Source organism: Drosophila gunungcola, assembly GCF_025200985.1.
Source record: "Drosophila gunungcola strain Sukarami chromosome X unlocalized genomic scaffold, Dgunungcola_SK_2 000023F, whole genome shotgun sequence".
In the NCBI taxonomy this organism is placed as follows: domain Eukaryota; kingdom Metazoa; phylum Arthropoda; class Insecta; order Diptera; family Drosophilidae; genus Drosophila; species Drosophila gunungcola.
Window position 1 is genome coordinate 158,449 of NW_026453185.1, and position 22,102 is coordinate 180,550.

At 39.7% G+C, this 22,102-nt stretch overlaps 6 protein-coding genes across 7 annotated transcripts in view; 3 read left to right on the forward strand and 3 right to left on the reverse strand.

The window, feature by feature from the left end:
• The first annotated feature begins 799 nt into the window (after positions 1 to 799).
• On the forward strand, positions 800 to 1,476 carry LOC128260395 (uncharacterized transmembrane protein DDB_G0289901). Its single transcript, XM_052993366.1, has one exon. The coding sequence runs from the start codon at positions 926 to 928 to the stop codon at positions 1,316 to 1,318; it is 393 nt and encodes a 130-aa protein (XP_052849326.1). The 5' UTR covers positions 800 to 925; the 3' UTR covers positions 1,319 to 1,476.
• Positions 1,477 to 3,324: 1,848 nt separating this feature from the next.
• Positions 3,325 to 4,535, forward strand: LOC128260399 (acanthoscurrin-1). The gene is made up of 3 exons (XM_052993372.1): positions 3,325 to 3,602; positions 3,943 to 4,062; positions 4,149 to 4,535. Exons 1-3 carry the CDS (start codon positions 3,410 to 3,412, stop codon positions 4,373 to 4,375), a joined length of 540 nt encoding a protein of 179 aa, XP_052849332.1. The 5' UTR covers positions 3,325 to 3,409; the 3' UTR covers positions 4,376 to 4,535.
• A 2,332-nt stretch (positions 4,536 to 6,867) lies between these two features.
• On the reverse strand, positions 6,868 to 7,707 carry LOC128260382 (loricrin). Its single transcript, XM_052993349.1, has one exon. It carries the CDS (start codon positions 7,669 to 7,671, stop codon positions 7,027 to 7,029), a length of 645 nt encoding a protein of 214 aa, XP_052849309.1. The 5' UTR covers positions 7,672 to 7,707; the 3' UTR covers positions 6,868 to 7,026.
• A 1,823-nt stretch (positions 7,708 to 9,530) lies between these two features.
• LOC128260384 (uncharacterized) lies at positions 9,531 to 10,495 on the reverse strand. The gene has a single exon (XM_052993351.1). The coding sequence runs from the start codon at positions 10,434 to 10,436 to the stop codon at positions 9,957 to 9,959; it is 480 nt and encodes a 159-aa protein (XP_052849311.1). The 5' UTR covers positions 10,437 to 10,495; the 3' UTR covers positions 9,531 to 9,956.
• Positions 10,496 to 16,498: 6,003 nt separating this feature from the next.
• LOC128260383 (uncharacterized) lies at positions 16,499 to 17,305 on the reverse strand. The gene is made up of 2 exons (XM_052993350.1): positions 17,223 to 17,305; positions 16,499 to 17,157 (listed from the first exon to the last, which is right to left on the reverse strand). The coding sequence occupies exons 1-2, from the start codon at positions 17,226 to 17,228 to the stop codon at positions 16,543 to 16,545; spliced, it is 621 nt and encodes a 206-aa protein (XP_052849310.1). The 5' UTR covers positions 17,229 to 17,305; the 3' UTR covers positions 16,499 to 16,542.
• Positions 17,306 to 18,643: 1,338 nt separating this feature from the next.
• The window catches only part of LOC128260458 (alpha-protein kinase 1), a 54,548-nt gene continuing 51,089 nt past the window's right edge, over positions 18,644 to 22,102 (forward strand). For both annotated transcript variants that reach the window (XM_052993475.1, XM_052993476.1), the window contains exon 1: positions 18,644 to 19,008. The gene's annotated coding sequence lies outside the window, so the exon portion shown is untranslated. The remainder of the gene's footprint in view (positions 19,009 to 22,102) is intronic.

A 22,102-nucleotide genomic window follows, 5' to 3' on the forward strand; every position in this document is an offset into this window, starting at 1 on the left:
CGGCTTTAGCTGCCAGTTTGACAAATGACTCACCAGACGCCAGCTTATGCGGCTTAAGCCAAAGATCACTGACGGCACTGAGAAAAAAGTAGAAAGGATTTCCGCAAAAATCATAACTAAAGCAGTTTTGAAAATGTTTTAGGTGGTCGTTTCAAAATTATAAAATTGCTAACAAAAAACATAATTAAAAACAAAGCTCATTAAGAGCACTAAGAAAAAAATATAAATAAATAAATAATCATAAATAAATAATAATGCAACTAATAACAACAAATTAATATGTAACACCACATATAAAATGAAAGTAAAAGATATACTTATTTAAGCTGCAATAAAACAGTATTTTGTAGGACAAAGTTATATTTCTGATTGGCATAACTACTGGATATATGTAAGTGTCTTTAACAAATTTCTAAGTCCAATTCTTTTGGCCTGTGAATTATTGGAATAATGTAGCCCACTTTTTCTTTGTGTGTAGCTCTGCTGCAGTTTCCGCCAGCAGCGAGCCGAGGAAATGATCCATCAAGCGTGTGAGTTATGTACGAATTTTGCAACTTGGCCACATGGTTGGCTGACTTGATGTTGATGGCTATGTGGCTATATGGCTACATAGCTGTGGCTTCTGCTTGTAAAGCGGTTGACCCTGGTCAAGAATCGGACACTCAAAGTGGTTTAATAAACTGCAATTACCCGACCTGGAACAGCCACCCGCGAGATTTATTTTGTGGATTCTCGACCAGATTAGTATGGGCCACTTTTTGCCGCCTTTTTGCCGTTTTGCCATAAATAGCGAGTGGCGATCCAGTGGTTACAGCATTCGAGTGCTACACTTCGAGACGCACAGCAAAAAACACCCGGGATATACATACGCACCTAGAAGTCAGGACTCAAAACTAAAAACTGAAAACTAAAAACTCAGAGCAAGATGAAGGTGTTCATTGTACTGTGCGCATTGGTGGCCTGCGTTTCCGCAGGAGTGGTGCGATCCTCGGGCTGGGGATCGAATCCTTGGGGCGGCAGCAGTTCGGGCTGGAACAGTGGGTGGACCGCCCAGCAGCCGCAGGTCATCAAGGTCATCAAGCTGGGAGGAGGCGGTGGCGGCCACTCTGGATGGGGCAATAGCGCCGGATGGGGTGGCAACTCCGGATGGGGCAGCGGCAGCTCTGGCTGGAGCAGCGGCAACTCTGGATGGGGCGGCAATTCCGGATGGGGCGGCGGCAACTCTGGCTGGAGCAGCGGCAACTCTGGATGGAACGGAAACTCCGGATGGGGCAGCGGCAACTCTGGCTGGAGCAGCGGCAACTCTGGATGGTGGTAAAGGACAAGGACCATCTCTAAACCCAACACTCAATCCCAATCCCAATACCAATCCCAAATCCCTTTCTCTCTGCACCTGGTTCACACTTCACACAATTTTGTAACATAGTTTTTAAGTACCAATTTTTTTGTATCAGATAAATAAATGCTAAAATCAAATGCATAAATGCAACTCTGAAAGGGGTAGTGGCAACTCTGAATGTGTGGGAAACTCCTATTGGGGCAATTGCAACTTTGGCTGAAGCTGCAGCGGCAACTCTGGATGGGGCGAAAACTCCGCATGGAGCTGCAGCAGTAGCAACTCTATGGTAAGGAATAAGTGTCAAACCCAACACACAATCCCAAATCCCCTCTCTCCGCACCTGGTTCAAACTTCACACGATTTTGTAAGTTTGAAGTAGCAATTTTTTTGTAACAAATAAACAAATGATTCAATCAAATGCATAAATGCAACTAGTTTAGCATTTTTATGATGCATCTTTGAATTATGGATCGTTAGCAATTAACATTCTAAACTTGAGAAGCGAGTATCTCTGGCTCAGCAATTATTAATATTTTATGCATTTTGCAAATGATTGTGGAACAGCGCTGTGGTGGCCAAGGTAGTGATGCGAGTGGAGTTCAGCGAAGATCATCATCATTTCGGGACGGTGGCACGGTGGTTCCATTTTCAAAACCACATAAACATGTTATGGGGCTATGCCTAAACATTACACTTAAAGTGTGTATTTAGTAATTAAAAAAATATAATATATGACTTGAAATCTGATTATTTATTTTTACTTTGACTAATTGTATTACTTCTTATTTAAATTTCCCTTCTGATGGGACCGGCAAATACCACTGTATGCAGACAATTTTCTGTGCCTCCGACGAGGTTATCTGGTGGACTTGGCTCAGTGTGTTTATCTGCAGCACGCGTTGGCAGCCAACAAAAGCCATACGGCCATATTCACAGACACATCACATCACACACATAGGAGTTGATGAAATTTATGGTAAGTAATGCACTTGAGCATGCACCCAGCCATGTTTGAACACCAATTGACATTGAACCAGTGTCTGCGGAGTCGTGTCTCGTACATTTAGCGATTCAATTGCGGCTGCTGTATAAATGAAGATTAATTACTGCAAATATTGCATGGCATTAGCGAGGAGCGAAGCCGAAAATGAACATAAATACGAAAAGAAAATTATAGGAAAATCGATTGTTTATGATGACCATTTAAATGCTCTGCGGCATGGGAAAAATTAGAGCTTTTTGGGGTTAAGTCCCGATTTAAATCTTTAAGGCTGCTGCTTTTCATGGGTAAAAGTTAGTCTTAATAAATATTAAAATTGCTTTCAATAAATGTCTTTTGTTTGTCAAAATAATTATAAACTACTGATTAACGTTTAAATTGTTATCTAAAATGTTTTTTTTAATTTATGCACAAATCAAAATAAAATAAATACAAATCTATGTTAAGTTCACGAAAGATTCTCACACCCCCAACGTGGTCAAATGTGTACCATAAATTCTATACTTTATTAAACAAAGTCAAGCGGCCAGACTTTAATAATAAATAAGAAAAATTCAACAACAAATTGCACGGCCAACACAAAAAGAATGCTTAGAATTTCGCATGGAAATAGTAAACTTGTAAGACAAATTGCAAGGCGTTTCGTGGCCAAATGTGCTGTGTGCTATGTAAGCTGGCAATTAATGATGCAGCCATGGCTCAGCAGTTTGCAAGTGGTGCGGTGGCGTATGCGCGATGTTCCCAGGCCGGCGCACATTGCGTATCCGCCGAGTGCGCCGCCGTACTTGAGACTGTTTCGAGCCAGCCGCATTGTGCAAAGCCGCAAAGCCGACATGAAGTGCAGTTCTCAACCTTCCTTTGGGAGCTCGAATCGTCATCGAATATAGTTGGAGGGATGGCAGGCTGCTGACTCAGCCGAAGTTTCCGCCTTCGAGAGCTATAAAAACATGCCTCAGTTCTGGGTTAGTTCATCAGTGGTGTTTTGAGCCTCCAGCAGCGCTTGCACAGCGGTTCTAAGTCGTTGTACTCCCTTTATTTTTTTATATTTTTTTTACGAGTGATATTTAAGGATGCGTCACGCTCTGATCCTTGCTTTTGTGTGCGGTCTGATGATCGCCTTCGCCTCGGCCGGTTTGCTGGGCGGAGGAGGTGGTGGTGGGGGCTACGGAGGGGGCGGCGGTGGACAAGGAGGCTGGCAGCAGAACGAAGGAGGAGGCGGTCATGGGGGCGGTGGACAAGGAGGCTATGGCGGCGGTAGCCATGGTAAGTGTATTTAATTTATATATACCCCCAGAGCTTCACCACTTGTTATGACACAAAGTCCTTGTTTTTCCTTTACCCTCAATTATATAAATACAATTTTATCTAAATGTATTCATATATTTTTTAACATCGGTCCTTCTTTTTTAAACCGAACACCTTTTATTTAGTCACAATTTTGATTTGCCTATTTTTTTTTTTAAATAATTCTATTGACAAACTTATAGAAAATTTATTGTCATCTAACAAGTTTATATTAAACACATCCTATAAAATTCGTAGTTTTTAGTGTCTAAACATTTTAGGTATCAAAATCGTTGTTATTTGGTTTTGACTCTTTTAGGTGGACATGGAGGCGGTGGCCAAGGAGGCTGGCAGAAGAATGGCGGAGGCGGTGGTGGCGGTCATGGAGGTGGTGGACATGGAGGTGGTGGACAGGGCGGCTACGGAGGTGGTAATCAAGGTAAATATATTTATTAAATGACCTATAATGTTCCATTAAATATATCCATAAAATGTTTTATTATTCATATATGATGATACTTTTAGGTGGCCATGGACAGGGAGGCGGACAAGGAGGCTATGGAGGCGGTGGCCATGGAGGTGGTGGCCATGGAGGTGGCAGCAGGTCCTTGGCCGGAAATCGCGGAAATTCCATATCCTGGCAGGGCACCAGTGGAGGCCACAACAAACACGGAGGCGGCGGCGGAGGAGGCGGTGGTCTTTACGGGGGCGGCGGCGGTGGTGGCAACAAGCATCACGGCGGTGGTTGGTAAATGCCCCACCAAGTGCACCTAATCTCACCCACCCGGCATGTGTTTCATGCAAAGAGATAGAGATAACCTCCTGCTTCTTCCCGTTTTCCTCAATCCGAAGCCCTTCTATTTCAGCTTTTACTTTTTTTTGTACTAATAAAACTATATTATGCATTTTGTATATGACTGTTTTCTCTTTTAAAACAACTAAAAATACTTACTAGATTTGGAAACAAAAACCGATTTTTGCTTTGTGCTTATTTATTGTTTTTATAAAATTGTAGAAATTTGCCACAAGACTGACTGTTTTGTAGAGCTGGCGACCTATAATATCCGTTCCCGGTCGATAACAAAAAAAAAATGTTGACCAATTTTTGCATTTTTGATAAGGGGGTACATCATCATTTTTTGCAGAAATTTGAAAATCTGAAAAAATTTTAACTGTGAATGCCATTCGATTGGAAATTTTATTCCGAATTCAACGGTGTATGACATTCCACATTTTGAGCAATATTTCCCAGGGTTTTGACACAAAAATCAAGTTTTTAATGTGTTTTTTGCGATTTTTGGCGATTTTTCAAACAAAATTATTTCTGGAGAGTATTTTTGTTGTAACTTTGCCAAAATAAGACTCAAAGTCAAAAGAGTTGCCATTTTGAACATCTGGCAACCTATACCATCCGTCCCTGATCGATTGAAAACCATTGATTTTGTTTTGACACAAAAACCGATTTTAGAAAAACGTTTTTTGAAAAATTTATTTTTCTCCAAATTTCTGACTTTTTTGTAAGGGGGTACATCATCATTTATTGCAGAAATTTGAAAATCTGAAAAAATTTTAACTGTGAATGCCATTTGATTGGAAATTTTATTACGAATTCAACGGTGTATGACATTCTACATCTTGAGCATTATTTCCCACGGTTTTGACACAAAAACCAAGTTTTTAATGTGTTTTTTTTGCGATTTTTGGCGATTTTTCAAACAAAATTATTTCTGAAGAGTATTTTTGTTGTAACTTTGCCAAAATAAGACCCAAAGTCAATAGAGTTGCCATTTTGAACAGCTGGCAACCTTTACCATCCGTCCCTGATCGATTGAAAACCATTGATTTTGTTTTGACACAAAAACAGAATTTAGAAAACATTTTTTGAAAAATTTATTTTTCTCCAAATTTTTGACTTTTTTGTAAGGGGGTACATCATCATTTTTTGCAGAAATTTGAAAATCTGAAAAAAATTTAACTGTGAATGCCATTCGATTGGAAATTTTATTACGAATTCAACGGTGTATGACAATCTACATTTTGAGCATTATTTCCCACGGTTTTGACACAAAAACCAAGTTTTTAATGTGTTTTTTGCGATTTTTGGCGATTTTTCAAACAAAATTATTTCTGAAGAGTATTTTTGTTGTAACTTTGCCAAAATAAGACCCAAAGTCAATAGAGTTGCCATTTTGAACAGCTGGCAACCTATACCATCCGTCCCTGATCGATTGAAAGCCATTGATTTTGTTTTGACACAAAAACCGATTTTAGAAAAACGTTTTTTTGAAAAATTAATTTTCTCCAAATTTCTGACTTTTTTGTAAGGGGGTACATCATCATTTTTTGCAGAAATTTGAAAATCTGAAAAAATTTTAACTGTGAATGCCATTTGATTGGAAATTTTATTACGAATTCAACGGTGTATGACAATCTACATTTTGAGCATTATTTCCCACGGTTTTGACACAAAAACCAAGTTTTTAATGTGTTTTTTGCGATTTTTGGCGATTTTTTCAAACAAAATTATTTCTGAAGAGTATTTTTGTTGTAACTTTGCCAAAATAAGACCCAAAGTCAATAGAGTTGCCATTTTGAACAGCTGGCAACCTATACCATCCGTCCCTGATCGATTGAAAACCATTGATTTTGTTTTGACACAAAAACCGATTTTAGAAAAACGTTTTTTGAAAAATTAATTTTCTCCAAATTTCTGACTTTTTTGTAAGGGGGTACATCATTATTTTTTGCAGAAATTTAAAAATCTGAAAAAACTTTAACTGTGAATGCCATTTGATTGGCAATTTAATGACGAATTCACAGATGTATGACATTCCATCTTTCGATTATTACTTCTCAGCGTTTTGATAGAAAAACTGATTTGTTACCTCTTTTTTTTGGGTTTTTGGAGAATTGTCAAAAAACAAATCCTTAAGAGTAATTTTGTTGTATCTTGGCCAAATTTAGACGTACACCCATAAGAGTGACTGTTATGTAGCTGGCGACCTATACTACCCAGCCTAGAGTCCGGATAATGTTTTTCAAGCCATTTCTGGTATGAACAGTATTTTTTTCCTTCAAAGAGCAATGGTAAATCAAAAATTTTAAGCAATAACCAATATTCTGAGAATTTTTTTTTTGATCAGAACATAAAAGCTTTTTTTAAATAATTCTAAAAGTTTTTCAAATAGCAAGTTAGAATGATACGAAACTCTTACCCTCTTCCAAACAACAACTCGATCACAAATACATTCTCGTAAGATTTATTCACATATTTAGGTACACAAAAAAAAAAAGTTGGATAAAGTTTAGGGCAGAGAAAATGTTATGTACAAGCTGAGCAGTGTAATCGCCTCATTGTCGCCGGCTAGCCTCGGTTCTGTGTGGTCTCTTGTCCGGGATTCGTTTACCAGCTCCAGCCGCCGCTTCCGCCGGAGGACCATCCGCCGTTGCCACCACCACCGCCGGAGGACCAGCCACTGCTGATCTTGCTGGGCCAGCCGGAGGATCCGCCGCCGGAGGACCAACCGCCGCCACCGCCGCCTCTAGAGCCACCAGATGACCAGCCGCCTCCCGATCCTCCAGATGACCAGCCACCGCCTCCGCCACTCTTCCAACCGCTGCTCAGGCTACTCAAAGCCTGCGATTTCCAGCCGGAGAGACTGGACAGGGCACTGGATAATCCTGAACTGCCGCCGGACTTCCAGCCGGAGGAGCCACCGGAACTGGGCCAGCCAGAGGATCCGCCGCCGGAGGACCAACCACTGGAGCCACCGCCGCTCTTCCAGCCGCCGCCTCCAGAGCCACCGGATGACCAGCCGCCACCACCGCCGCCGCTCTTCCAGCCACCCGATCCTGATCCTGATCCGCCCGAGGACCAACCTCCTCCGCCGCCACTGGAAGGCCAGGCACTGATGATGACCTTGCTGCCGCCACCAGAGGACCAGCCACCTCCGCCACTGCTCCAGCCATGTGGCTTGCCCTGGGCCACTATGCCGCCCAGCACCACCAGCAGACCGAGAAGGCCAAGTCGTCGCGTTGTGGTTTGCATCTCCGCAGCTGCCGTGCACTAACTAATGCCCCACTGCAGCCACTCTCGGCTATTTATACCCATCCAAGATTCTGAGCCAGTGAGCCAGTGAGCCACTGAGCCACAGCTTCGCCACAGCAACTGCCTCGTATAATCAGATGTAATTGCCAAAACTGCCAAGCGAACAGCTCACAATGGCCAGTGGTTGGGCTTGGATTGGGTGGCTCTGAGTGGCTCAGAGTGACTCGGAGTGGGTCGGGGAGGCTCGGGGTGGCTCAAGTCACCTCAGCACTTGGGGCTCATTATGTCGACTCCAACTTTCGATTTCGTACGCTTTGTAGGTCTGCGTCTACTGTTCTGCGCCCAGCAAAACGCCTCCAGATGGAGCACCACCTGACTCTACTTTGCAGGGAACACTGGACTACAGCTGGTCCAAGGCCTAAATGATAAGGTATAGAAATTACTAGCGTTTTGAAATCACTTATAAAGATGTTACGAATTAAACAGTGAACATCGTTATGAATCTCCGAAAATTCCATGAGATTTAAAAAACCTTATGGATTTTTGTAAGACCCTTTTTAAGTTAATATGAAAATATGAACAAGAAAACAAAAAGACTTTTAAAAGAAATGGCAAAAAATAAATAGATTCAAAGAAACGACAAAAAATGTAATTGATTTGTGGGCTAGTGTAGCTCAGGTGCACTGATACCGCATCATGATCATCGATCTATTTGGCTCTCCATTTTTATGTAGCAACCGCAAAGTACTTAATTGAGTACGCCTACCGGCGTTTGGATGGCTGTTATGGCAAGATATAGAGCCAGGGATCGATACCGATATCTGGCGATCGGTTCTTTATGCCTGCCCATTATTCAGAATGGCGATGGCGATGGCGATGGCGTTACAGATGGAATTGGATTTGGTATTGGTATTGGAATTGCAGATGGAGGTGTGCGATGGAAGGCAGCTGCGTGTTTGTCTTCGTGTTGCTACCGTGCTGCGGTTGCACATAATTCGTGCTGTCTGGCAAATCGGGTCGCCTCGCCGGCAAATCAATCAATATCAATCAATCAATCGGGTGCTTGGGCTCAATTGTTCGGGTGCAACTTATGAGTTGGCACAGAACCCATCACGAGAGATTGAAGGGGTTGGCTAGAAGGTGTCATTGTATTTTCATTATTCCAAAGATGCAGATCAATTCATTTCGTCATCAACATAAATTAAATAATAAAAAAAAAAAAATGCAAGCTGAATGTTATGTACCCTTCAAGCTATTGCAAAAATTGAGTAATTATAAGCTGGCACATATAATCATAGCACCATAAAAATAGCACCATCCGAAATCTAAAACCAAAATAACAATGAATTTAATTTGAGAATTGAACACTCGTATAACATTTTTATTTGTCAATGAACAACAAACTCTTACAGGCATACCACATGATACTCGTATAAAATTTTTATTTGTCAATTATAAAGACATTATTTTTAAATACATAAGAATTTTTAAAGAACTCATTAGTTCCATAATAAATTTAACAAATAATCTAACAAATAATAATAATAAAATGCATAAATGTTTTCCAAAGCTTTAATAGGTCATTAGTCACTTTTAAGAGATCTAAGCATGGATAGCATTGAAACAAAAAAAAAAAAAAAAAAAAAAACAAAATGTATATTCATAAATCAGTCTCTGGCACAAAGAGTAGAATGAATATTTTCTAGAAATTAATGTGGGCCTATCTTGTCCCCAAAATGCTAATTATACACGACGCTGATCGAAACCAATTCTACGGCTAGAACCGAACCACTTGAACCTTTTGGCTTTTGCACGTTTCCACCGCTGGCCGCATTTTAATTCATGGGCGGTATAAAACTCAAATTGGGTCTTTTGTTTGCGAGTGCGATCAACTGCCAGTCGTTTGCAGTCCAATTGATCGATGTGGCTTGGCTGTGGAAAACAATAAAATGCACTTTTTTGCTTGCGCAAGTGCTGCGCCAAGTGGAAAATCGCCTAAGTACCTGTCCCATTAACTGGCATCCATTCGATTGGCAGGTGATGACCTCAACCATTTTCGGCCATTGGGTCAGAGCAGGAAGCCAAACTTCAACCGGTTTCCCGATCCCAATCACAAAAACACTCTCAATTAAAAATGGAAATTCTTTTCTTGTCTATATTGCATAAATTCTAACAATCAAATACCGCTAAAAAAAAAATTATAAAAAAATATTATATATTAAAACCTAAGCTGCTTGGCTTTTTGGTTGGCAGTTTGAACTATTTGTGGTTGGTTTTTTGGTTGATTACCAGCCCTTGTTCCAGCTGCCAGACTGGGAGCCACCACCGTTGGACCATCCTCCAGACTGGGCGCCACCATTGGACCATCCACCAGACTGGGCACCGGAGTAGCCACCGGAGTAGCCGCCACCGGAGTGACCGCCGCCGGAGTAGCCCTCGCTGATGACCTTCACAATGACGACCTTTTCCACGGGAGCAGAGTATCCACCGCCGCCGGAGTAGCCGCCACCGCCGGAGTAGCCACCGCCGCCGGAATATCCACCGCCGCCGGAGTATCCACCGCCTCCTCCGCCGAGCTTTCCGCTCAGACCGCCCAGGCCGCCGCCCAATCCACCGCCGAGACCGCCCAGTTTGCTCTGCAGCAGTTGGCCAATGCCACCAGCTCCTCCGCCGCCACCGCCTCCTCCAAGAAGTCCGCCCAGAGAGGCCTGACCAACGGACAGGATGGCGGCTAGGATCACCAGGATGCAGGCAAAGGGTTTCATCGCGACTGGGCTTCAAATGTGGTTACTATCGGTTGCGAACAGCTGACCAAACTAATTCCATCGTCGGCCAGAGCACGCACCTTTATACCCCCGAAAAATCGAACAAATCGAAAAACATCGATCCGAATAAGATGAGATGATGGGAGGAAGGGAGGGGAGGGGGGGGGGCCAATTAGAAGCCATTGATGAGCAGAGCGTTTGCGACTGCGATTTCATAATAACCCACATTCGGTTATGCTCGCCGGCGGTTCTTTTGTTTGCCTATGCTAATCCGTGCGCATGCGCGGCTCACTTCGGATGAGGAACCGCTTCTCCTCCAGTTTGCACACTGGGTTGGGGGTGTTAAATCGTCGCCGGCGTTGGGAAATCTATTGACAACGTTATCCACGCCTTGATGAGAAGGGCACACAATTTGGTTTATCACAAAATTACACCGAGTTTGGCCTCTGGGTTTCCTATCATGTATTTGTCCGCTGAAGACATTGATATTTCTAATTAAATGGATTATAACGAAATTAAGAATAAGTACAGCAATCGATATAAAACTGAAAGGGTAACTGAAGTATTTATCAGATTCCTTTATAAGAATATTTGTAGATTTTTACTTGCTGCATTTACTTAATTTTTAAAAGGGTAATTTGGTTTCCTATATTTTATTAAAATTATATTGGCTTTAAGGCTTAACATCGTCACCTAGAATTTATAAAATACCTTATTACATATTGTAGTATTGGTTAATATTTGCCAACTGCATCAATAAATTATTGTTTAAAGTGTTATTTGATGTTCTATGTTTCATTAAAAACGCGTTGCATTTGTAATACTTTTTTTAAATGTTCACACATTGTGTTGTGATCTAGATTATGTTATGCTTTTTTTTTAGTCAAAGAGTTTTGTAGTAATAAATTATTTTTCTACCCATTTCTGCACTGTAATCTTAACAGTTTTCCTTTACTTCTAACAAGCAGCTTAAATAATTTGTAGGTTTCTTCATGTTTTCATTTCCTGTAGTATTTGTATACATTGCAAAAATTAACATGATGTGCGATAAATTTTATAAAACTGTTCTATTTAAACTTTTTAATCATTTTGTTGTAAATATAAAGAAAATGATAATTCGAAATAATATTGGCAAAATAGGACAAATGATTAGTTTTCTTAACCCTTAATAAGAAGTCCTCCAATAAATTCAGCTAGAGAATCTGCTGTGCTTAGACCACTGTGCCAATCGCCGAATCTCAAACAAATTATCAGCATTTAATCACCACGGCTGGTGGCGGGAAACAATGGGTCGACAATCAACATTTATATCAATGATTTGTCAGTTGGCCAGCAGAGAGTTTTTGGCCAAAAGCAGAAGCTGAAGTAGAAATAGAAATAGAAGCAGCCGAAGTGTCAAACTGATGAATGATGAAATCGTGAGTTCTGCTCCAAGGTTCAGACTTAAAAGTTGGGAGGTGGAAACTAAGTAATCTTCCTGCTTTGGCCAAGAATCATCGACTTGTCGCTTAGAGGCCTATTCAAGTGATCTGGGGTATACCCAATACCCATAACCCATGCCCATATTCCACATCATCGCTTATTAATACGTGAAACCGGTTGAACGATTCTATTTCTATGCTTCAGTTTGGCATATATTTGCATAGTGGCTCGGCGGATATGGCAGATTGCCTGGGAATTTTTCGTAAGACCCCTAGTTGTCGGTACTAACCCGCAAGATAAACACTCTTCAGGGAACTCTCCCACAAGTCGAAGGGTTCAATGCACTCCTCTAGCACACGCCTCGGCTATCGAACAAAACAAAAAAGTCTACACAAAAATAAGACAGTTTGGTTTTTTTCTATTTGCAACTCTGGCCAATTCGTTTCAGTGTTTGGCATTTACATACTCGTTCTGGGCTCTATGAATATTCATAATCGTATTATTCGATTATTCTTCACGCTGTAAGCTAGCGATCCGACGACAGATCAACAGACATTCGATGGGTTACTTATCAATTAAGTGGAAAACAAGTTAGCCAAGCGCAAAGAAGTAGCAAACTATAAAGTGCTTTTCTGGGTCTAAAAAAGATGAGTGATGGACACTCGAGCGTTCAGATGCTAGGAAATATCAATTTTAATTAGATTTCCTCATTACCAATTCATAGACTTTATTAGTTATCTTATATAAAATGTGGGCATAAGAAGTGTAGACAATTTTGTATTTCCTAAAAATTTAATAAAATTGAATACGAATCTAACTGTTTTTATTTATTGTATAGATCAGAATTTTTATATTTTAAAGGATGAAATCAGTTTTCAAACTTTAAGCTAGTCATACAATATAAATATTTAAATAATACAAATTTTTTTATTTTTGAGACTATTTTACTCCCCATTCATTGGGCAAAGTAAAATAAATTAAGTAAATCCATGCTCTTTTAAGGGAAAACCCTAAAGTTCTATTTGAATATATACATAATACTTAAGTGAGTTCTTTTGGAGCCGTTTCTGGTTTGCTCATTAGTCAACTGAGACCAGGTCAAATCGGACTGTCGGCCAGAACCCACCTTCCACTTAGTGTTAGATTCGAATGTGGCGAAACGGATAGTATAGTATAGTGTAGTATAGTATAGTATTGTATTTAGTATATCTGCCTTACAATGGTGGCTATATTACCGGGCTGTAATGACCGAACCTACAAAACTATTTCCCATCACATCGCCTTCGGACGGCTGAAGGCTTACATTAAAAAACAAAAAACAAAATTAACATATTTAATTGCGAGTTATGTAGCCAAATGAAATTACCAGTGCAAAAGTAAACACAAAGGCAAATATGGATAATCCGAACAGTGAACGGAGTTAATGCTGTGGTTTGAGTGGAGAACTATTGCTAGATGCCATGGGATGACTCATCATCTTAAATGGGAGGGCATTACGGCTAAAATTGATGACACTCATAAATAAGTTGGTAATATGTAATGATAATAACTAATATTGTACCGACATTAATTCCATTCCAAGCGAATTTGCAAGCTTGCATAGAAAATTGCCCGTGCCATCGCATTTGCCATTTTATGGCGAATCCATCAGACACATAAATAACCATGCTATATGTATTCCTTCTCAATATCTATTATATATACCTATAATTTAATCAGCTAAGAGCTGAGAACTCGTACATATGCAAAAGGCAAATTGATGGCAGGCAGGCTAATATAAATATAAGCTAATTACACTGCCTTGCTAGATCGTCGGCAATGGGGTCATAAAATATTGATAGTTAATTGCCGGCTAGTTTATTGCATTTCTCCATCAATCACTGAAATCATGAGATCTCCATCAAATCCATTTATCTACTCATCCTCTTAAAACCATCCAATTATTTTGTATAAAGATAAGTTACCAAAACAAAAGCTTTTAATTCTTTACAGTTTTACAGAAACTATATTTTGTTATTTCTTTATAAAAGCGGAAATATAATTACCTACAGAATCTATTGTGTTATGTACACTTATGTAATAATATTCAGGAAGTACTACCATTAAAACATTTTAAAACTTCGTTTACCGCTTAAAGTTCCCAAGGCATTCAGAATATATAATGTATCACTGAATTACTTGAGTTCCATTGACCAAATTAGTTTCAAATAAATTTCCCAATCAAAGACATTCCGCAGCGATAATCATTAAAATGTGCATCAAGAGTTTGTCAAACAACTCAGAGCACAAAGCCGAAAACCAGTTTGAAAAAAATGCAAAAACTAAAACTAGTTGGCGCAAACGCAGGCATAATTTGTCCAGATTGGTGTAAATAAAAGTGAGATGGCCAATGCCCATTTGTTTACAAACAAACATGCGAATCGTAATGCGTTTGTCCAAGGCTCCATGGTAACCGAAAACCAACTAAAAACGCACATGGCAAATTCAGTCGAGACTCGACGACGCCGCAACTTCATGATTATCGAATCAAAGACACAGGCGGACAAAGAAAATCGGTGGATTCAAAGCCAAACAACGATTGCCAGCGGAAGTAAAACAAAACAAAATACACAAAAAAAAAAAAAAAAAACTAAAAAGCAAAGAAACTGATTTTCATATAAATCAATGACAGCCAATAAACTGTTTAACTTCATGTTAAGCACACACACTTGAATTAAATGTTTGTTTTATGGGCTGGTGTCAAGGATTGGCATTAAACACACAAGTTCCCCTCCCTGACCTCAAAAATGTAGTCATTTAATAATAATAAGTAATTGAAATTCTTACCCACCTCATTTAACTTACCTTTTTCCCTTACTAAACTTTCGCTTTCGGCGGCAGCGGCTTGAAATGAACTTGAACTTCAGCAATGCCATTGCAAGGGCAGGGCGTAAAGAGCAAAGTTGTAAACTGGTTTGATTTTCTTCGTTTGCCAGAAAGACTTAGGCAACGAACTTTTTGACAGCGCCATCTACTGCTCAATATATAAAAGCTTACTGTTTAAGAAAGCTGTGCTCAATGCAGAGAAAACAATTTGGGGCTTACTTTAAAGGTGACTTTAAAGGCGAAATCCATATTTTACCTAATCGAATTCCGTTGCTTGCAGGTCTTTTAGAGTTACCCATTTTATGTTAGCTTATTCTAAGTTGCTGACAGCTTGCAAAATGGTGGCGCAAAAGTGTACTTTAGGTGCCTTTCAAGTTGCAAGCCAAATTTCCTTTTAGAATGCATTTCAATAACAAATAAATCTGTGTTAATGTGCTTTAGGGTTTCTGTTTTAGTTTATACAAATTTTTAAACAACCAATGGGAATATGAACAAGAAGGAAAGCAAACTTCGGCAAGCCGAAGTTCATATACCCTTGCAGCTATTGCATTAATTAAATACTTTTGAAAACATTTAAATTATGATTTACTTGAGTATGTGCTAAAAAAAAACATTGAAACTATGATTATTTGCAGCTCAATTATTAGATAGTTATTTTATATATTTTTATTATTTCTATGGGAGCTATATGCTATAGACGTCCGATTTTGATAAAATTTATACCATAATTCTGAAATAATTAAACATTGCTATATGTCGAAGAACTAAACAAAAAATTAAAAAACAGAAAAGTTATAATTTTTTTCATTTATTTTTCCGATTGTTCCTATGGGAGCTATATGCTATAGTCGTCCGATTTTGATGAAATTGAAACCGTAATTCTGAAATATTAAACCATTACTATATCTCGAAGAACTAAACAAAAAATTAAAAAACAGCAAAGTTATAATTTTTTTTCATTTATTTTTCCGATTGTTCCTATGGGAGCTATATGCTATAGTCGTCCGATTTTGATGAAATTTAAACCGTAAATCGGAAATATTTTACCATTACTATATGTCGAAGAACTAAACAAAAAATTAAAAAACAGCAAAGTTATAATTTTTTTTCATTTATTTTTCCGATTGTTCCTATGGGAGCTATATGCTATAGTCGTCCGATCCGGCTCGTTCCGACTTATATACTACCTGCAATAGAAAGACAACTTTTGGGAAAGTTTCATGCAGATAGCTTTAAAACTGAGAGACTAGTTTGCATATAAACGGACGGACAGACGGACAGACGGACAGACGGACAGACGGACAGACGGACATGGCTAGATCGACTCTCCTAGTGATGCTGATCAAGAATATATATACTTTATAGGGTCGGAAACGTCTCCTTCACTGCGTTGCAAACTTCTGACTGAAATTATAATACCCTCTGCAAGGGTATAAAAATATGAAATGAGAAACTCTTATCTTATTAGCTTAACGTTTAACAAATTTATCAAAATTTTAAATGAAATGGAATAGAGGATCCGTAGATTAAAGTCTATTAATTTCTTAAAATTGTGTGCTATTTGCGACATTTTTTTTAATTCATTTCTTAATTAAATGATTATATTAAATCAGTAGCTTTAAAGTTTAGTGTAGTTCACAACCACTAAAACATATTTTATAAGCAAATTTAAGAACCTTTTTTTGGAAACAAAAGACTTAAGAAAAAAACTCTTGTTTGGAAAAAAAAGACTTAAGAAAAATACTTTTTTTTACATTAACATTTTATTGGTCAGCTTCAGTTGCACAGATTTGGTTACAGATAATGTAGATCCCATTGCTTAATCGTTCCACCAGCCAGCACCGCCACGGGAGCCACCACCGTAGGCAGCGCCACCAGCACCACCGGCACGACCGCCACCGGAAGCGTGATTGACCGTGTAATCGAACTCGGCGGGGTTGCCCCAGGCATTGCCACCGGCGCCGCCAGCTCCGGCTCCCTGCCAGCCTCCTGCTCCACCGGCTCCTCCGGCTCCCTGCCAGCCTCCTGCTCCTCCAGCTCCTCCGTAGCCACCAGCTCCACGACCAGCTCCGGCTCCTTGCCAGCCACCGGCACCGCGACCGCCTGCTCCACCGCCATAAGATCCCGCACCGCCTCCAAAGGATGCTGCACCACCTCCATGGGATGCAGCACCACCTCCATAAGAGGCAGCACCGCCGCCGTAACCGCCAGCTCCTCCAGCCGAGCCACCACCAATGTGGACCTTAGTATTTCCCTGCGACTGGGAGACGTGGGACACCAGACCAGCTCCAATGGCCGGGCGACCACCGAAGCCGCCGCCGCCACCACCACGTCCGCCGCCAGGCAGGTAGCCACCGCCAGCGCCACCGCCTGCTCCACCGCGGAAGCCACCAGCATTGGCCAGTGCCAAGGAAGCCAACAAGCAGACAAATACCTAAAAATGGTCAAAATTATAAAAATTAAATCTGGAAAATCCTCCAGGACTCCTTTTATTCTCACCTTCATTCTGGAAGTAAAGATTATTAGATTTGAGATTCTAGTCGAAGCTGAGACCCAATGGTTTGTGATGTCTTTGGGCCAAGAAACAGCTGAATTTATAGTCCAAATCCTATGGATCTTCTTTGGCTAATGATCCGTTCAAGCCACCAAACAACAAACAAACAAACGAAAAAAAAAAAAACCAAATCAATTTCATTTTTCACAAACCAAAACATCAATTTGCTCCGCTCAATCATTAGATTCTGCAGCCCTCTGAACTCATCTTTATCTTTAGCTTAGCTTGGCTTGGCTCTTCGGATGCTGCTCTTCGTCGCTTTGTTTTCCTTGGCTTTAATTAAAAGTCACAATTTAATTGCACGGCGACGGCAATTAGCCTTCGGGCTTGCGATTGCCCAATCTCCGCCAAGTTGCTTTGTCTTAAAAGCCCGAAAGGTGGACGCAGTGCGTCCAGTTTATGTCCATGTTGCTGCGTGGGCGCTTCGCCCACTCCTGGCAGCTCCTCCACATATCTAAATATATTTGGTTTTTTTTTCTTGTTTATTTTTGTTTTTGAAAGTGAACGAATTTTGTTATGCAAGCAACACAATACCGCAATGCAACTCATCAACTTGACAGAAATAAAGTGCAAATCTTGCCGAGCAAAAACTGTTGTGAATGGGAAATATTTGAAATGGGGAAGTCCTCAGGCACCAAAACACAAGTTGTATTTCACCTGCAAAGTCAAGTTTTATGTTTAGAAAAATGTCAAACCATGATTTCCAATTTGTGATAATTAATTTATGCAAATAAATTGCATTTACTACCAGGAACATTTAGCATTGTCTTACTTTCACTTTGCATACATTTTTTAAGTCTCGAAAAAAAAAACAGTTAGTATTATTTATAATAATAAAGCAATTAATAAAAGACAGCAATTAATTTAAAATTAATTTAATAGTGTTTGCAATGTGTTCCTAAAATCTAGAATACCTTTCTTGGCCACATATTGTGTCCGCGCAACTAAACCATATTTCTCCATTATTAAAATTAGGCTGATGAGCTTATAAAGTAAGCAGTTAATCGCTTATCAAATGGGTGCATTGAAACTGTAAGCAACCAATGCCTCTGTCGGCAAAGCGTTATCACTAATGGTACAACTTGCAACCTGAGAAATCGAAGCGAGAAATAAGCAGTGGAGATTTATGCGAGGAAACTCGCACAGAAGCCAATGGTTTGGTTCATAGATCACCTGCGATGTAGGGTATTCAAAGTGGCAGACTGCGATCTCTGCCGCCACTCTCTTTCTCTTTTTTTCTTCGCCGCCGGAGAAAGCCTCTCTCTCACCAACTCTCTGTTTGGTTTGCCGGCCTTCGCTCTTTGGGATAATTTCGGGCTTCGTTGGTGCCGCTGCAGATTTGGCCAAATCATTCCGTTGCCAACGTTGTAACTGGAAAACGTGTTTGCCGGATCTTCGGCGTCGCGTCGTCGCCTTCGCAGTTTTCCTCCCGTCTTTCGTTTTTCCGTTTTTCCGATTTCCTTCGCGCCTTGTGCATTTTTTCGCAGTGATTAATAGCCCTTCCATTATCGGAAAAACTCATCCTCATACCCGAACATCCATCTTAATGTGCGTGCCAACCTGTGTTCTTTTGTTTGTTTTTTCCTGTTCATTTGTCATAACTGGCAGCAAATCGAAAAAGTTAATCAAATAGTACGAAACACGATTAATGTGCTGTGCTCAAGCTGAGGAATATTGCCGACAAAGGAATACAGCGACAGCTTGATACTAAATATATTAAATTAATTTACGGTGAGTCAGAAAGAAAAATACTAGCTGGGAATAAAAGATCAGTTTCAAAACAAACAAACAGTTTATGTGCCTAATTTTTTAAAATAAACAACAATGTAATAGTTCATTGGAAAAGTTAGATATTAAATAAGTGCAAATAACAACGATTCGATAATTAATGTACGTTTTGCATACAGAACAAATTACTGCATCCAAACAAAAAAAAAATAAAGCACGCAGATTCACAAAAATTTGCCTTTACACGCTTACTGTAAAAAATGATAAACAAATAAAAGGCAATATGAAAATATGTCCCGTAAAAATGCAAATGCTTCCAAATAGATTTGTTTCATACATAAATTCATGCAGATCATTAAAAACGTTAAATAATAATTTCGCAGACACCATTCGTAAGCAAACATTTGCATTTATAGATTTCTATTTAAAAACATGCAATCTTTTTCTTACATATAATATCTTTTTTATTCTCACGAGTAGCTGGCAGCATAATCATTAAGGCCTGCACATTTAGAATGATCAATCTGGCCAAAAATAGAAAAGCACCATCTCAATTAAAAACTTTTATTTATGGACTTTAACTAGTTTGGTTTTTTGGGTCTTACTTGATAAGTGCGCATAAGTCAAACTTAAGTTGCGGCTGGACTTAGTGGTGCGCAGTTTTCTTTCGTCTAGCAAACTGTTCATGGTCTATTAATTGCCGAAGCAGCTCATTTTCTTTTATGCATCAAGATGCGCACATATAGTATATTTTTGATAGCCTCGATGAGCCTGATAAATAATATACCATATATATTAAAAATCGGAGAAGATCTAATGCCAATGCCCCGCGGTGTTGCTTAGAAATTTTCCTCGATTACGATTGACGATTGACGATTGAAACCGAAACTGCGATTAGGGCAATTCACCATGAACCATAAGCCGTGGCAGAACAAAAGACTGAGGCAACAAACTTGAGTGCGCTTGCGGTTTCTGCTGACGATGGTATTGTGTAGTATAGTATAGTATGGTTTGGGATTGGATCGGATTGGATGGGTTGGATAAGTGGGCGCGGGACAGGTGACAGCGAAACCCCACCATGTGCATTCAGCTGGATGACTTTCTCCCTGCCGCAGCTGATCCAACTTCTAAGTGGCATTGCTAATAAGCCACGGGGAATTGTTATTTGCTTTTTTTGTCGCTGCACTTGTCGTGGGTTCCTATCGCTCGCAGAGGGTAGCAGGGGGTATGCCCAGCAGGTGTTTTATTGCGCCACCAGCTGATAAAATTCCCGGAATTTGCGAGCTTCCCTCACACACCATTGTTTATTGTTGGTTTTATAAGAAAAACGCAAGCACACATAAGAACTAGTAGTAATTACTGTGTAATCATTTAAATTTTAACATTTTAAATTAAAATATTGCTAATTATGCAATTATTGCTAATAGCCCTAAAATAAATTTTATAATTAAGTTTAATTCTAAAAATTTTATTTGAAAATTGTATGGTAAAGTGCTCTTTTTAATTATATTTTTTTTTTACATATGTTGTTGATTAAAATGCCTTTATTAAATATATTTATATTGTCAAATATAATGTGAAAGGTATATAACGTATCTTGAATAAAATATAGGCATCTAAATGTTTTTATGGATAACTTTGAAAACAAGATTTGTTGTTTTGAGAGACCACTGTAGAAAAGATAATGTAAGTTAAGAATTTTTACTATTGGATTTTACTACCTGGATTAAATATCCGAATTTTCTAATTTCCGAGTTTTAAATATAAAATACTTCTTTCAATAAGCTTGACTGGGCTTTACTTTTGCTTGCTCATTTTTTTTACTTATGAACCAAAAACGTATGGTTTTCGATTGAAATCATTCAGTTAACCTCAGTTTTTGACCCTGAGCATCGAAGGGTCTAACCTTCCGGCGACGGCATTTTCATTTGGGCGACTCGTTCACTCGGAAAACCTCTCGCATCCACATCCACATCAACATCAACATCAACAACCACGTCCACATCTACGCTGAAATGATATTAATTGCCCCGCACACTTACCGTGGAGTGGGTACTTAGGTGACTTTCATTGTCTTGACAGCGGTGGATTATTATGCGGCAGGTGGGCTTTTTTTCTCTTTCTGTTTTGTTTTTTATGCCCCACACACACACACACACACACATGTGTGTGACTTTGACTGCAGCTCCAGTTTAATCACACTTTTAACTCCGTTTCACATAATACTAATTTCATAATTTGCACCACCCGACCAGGCAACGCACCACTCCACCACCGCAATGTGCTGCTGCTGCTGCTGCTGCATTTTCACTTTTACACATCGGTCGGGGCAATGTGATTAAAGCTTTGCATAAGTGGTGTGGTGTTTTTAATTTTGTCGATGGGAAAATGAGCCCCGGGAAGTGCTTCCCAGAATCCCGTGGATTCCGCGGATTCCCGCAGATTGGCACCCAACTAAAAAACTCGAGAGAGCTCGGTCCTAGGCGTTGACATGCCTCGTAGGCAATCCGCATCTAGCGGATCATAATTGCAGCTAGATGGGTAGCTAGCCCACTTCACTGGTAGTCTGAGAAGCTGGAGAAGATCGGGCTGGGGCTGTGGATGGGGATGGGGTTCCTCCTCGAGCAAGCAACTGCCAGCGTGTAAAACAGCGACGCAGACATGATCATGACCATGATCAAGTTGTAGCTGTTGATGTGCTGCTTACCTCGTCGCGGGTCCAATAACTTGCTGAGGAACTCTGTGTGGGTTGAATACAAGTGAACAGCTTTAAATTGCAATTTAAAAAAGGTTTAAAAAAATGCGTACACCCTTAAATTGAAAATTTAGAAACATTTGGTGATCTGTTCCATCTTTATCATGTGCTTTCTGATATGCATATTTTTAATATCCTTTTTATTATTTTCTATCTATTTCTTTTTAATTATTTTTAAGTATCTTTATTAAAATATAATAATATTGGCCAGCTGTCGATTTGCGCAGTTAATTGTTATGCAATTTTAGTATACTGAAGTAAATACACTCTTACGCTTTGTTAATTACTTAAAGTAACATTTTGTTGTTTTTGCGGCGTAATAATTGATGGTTAAAAAACCCC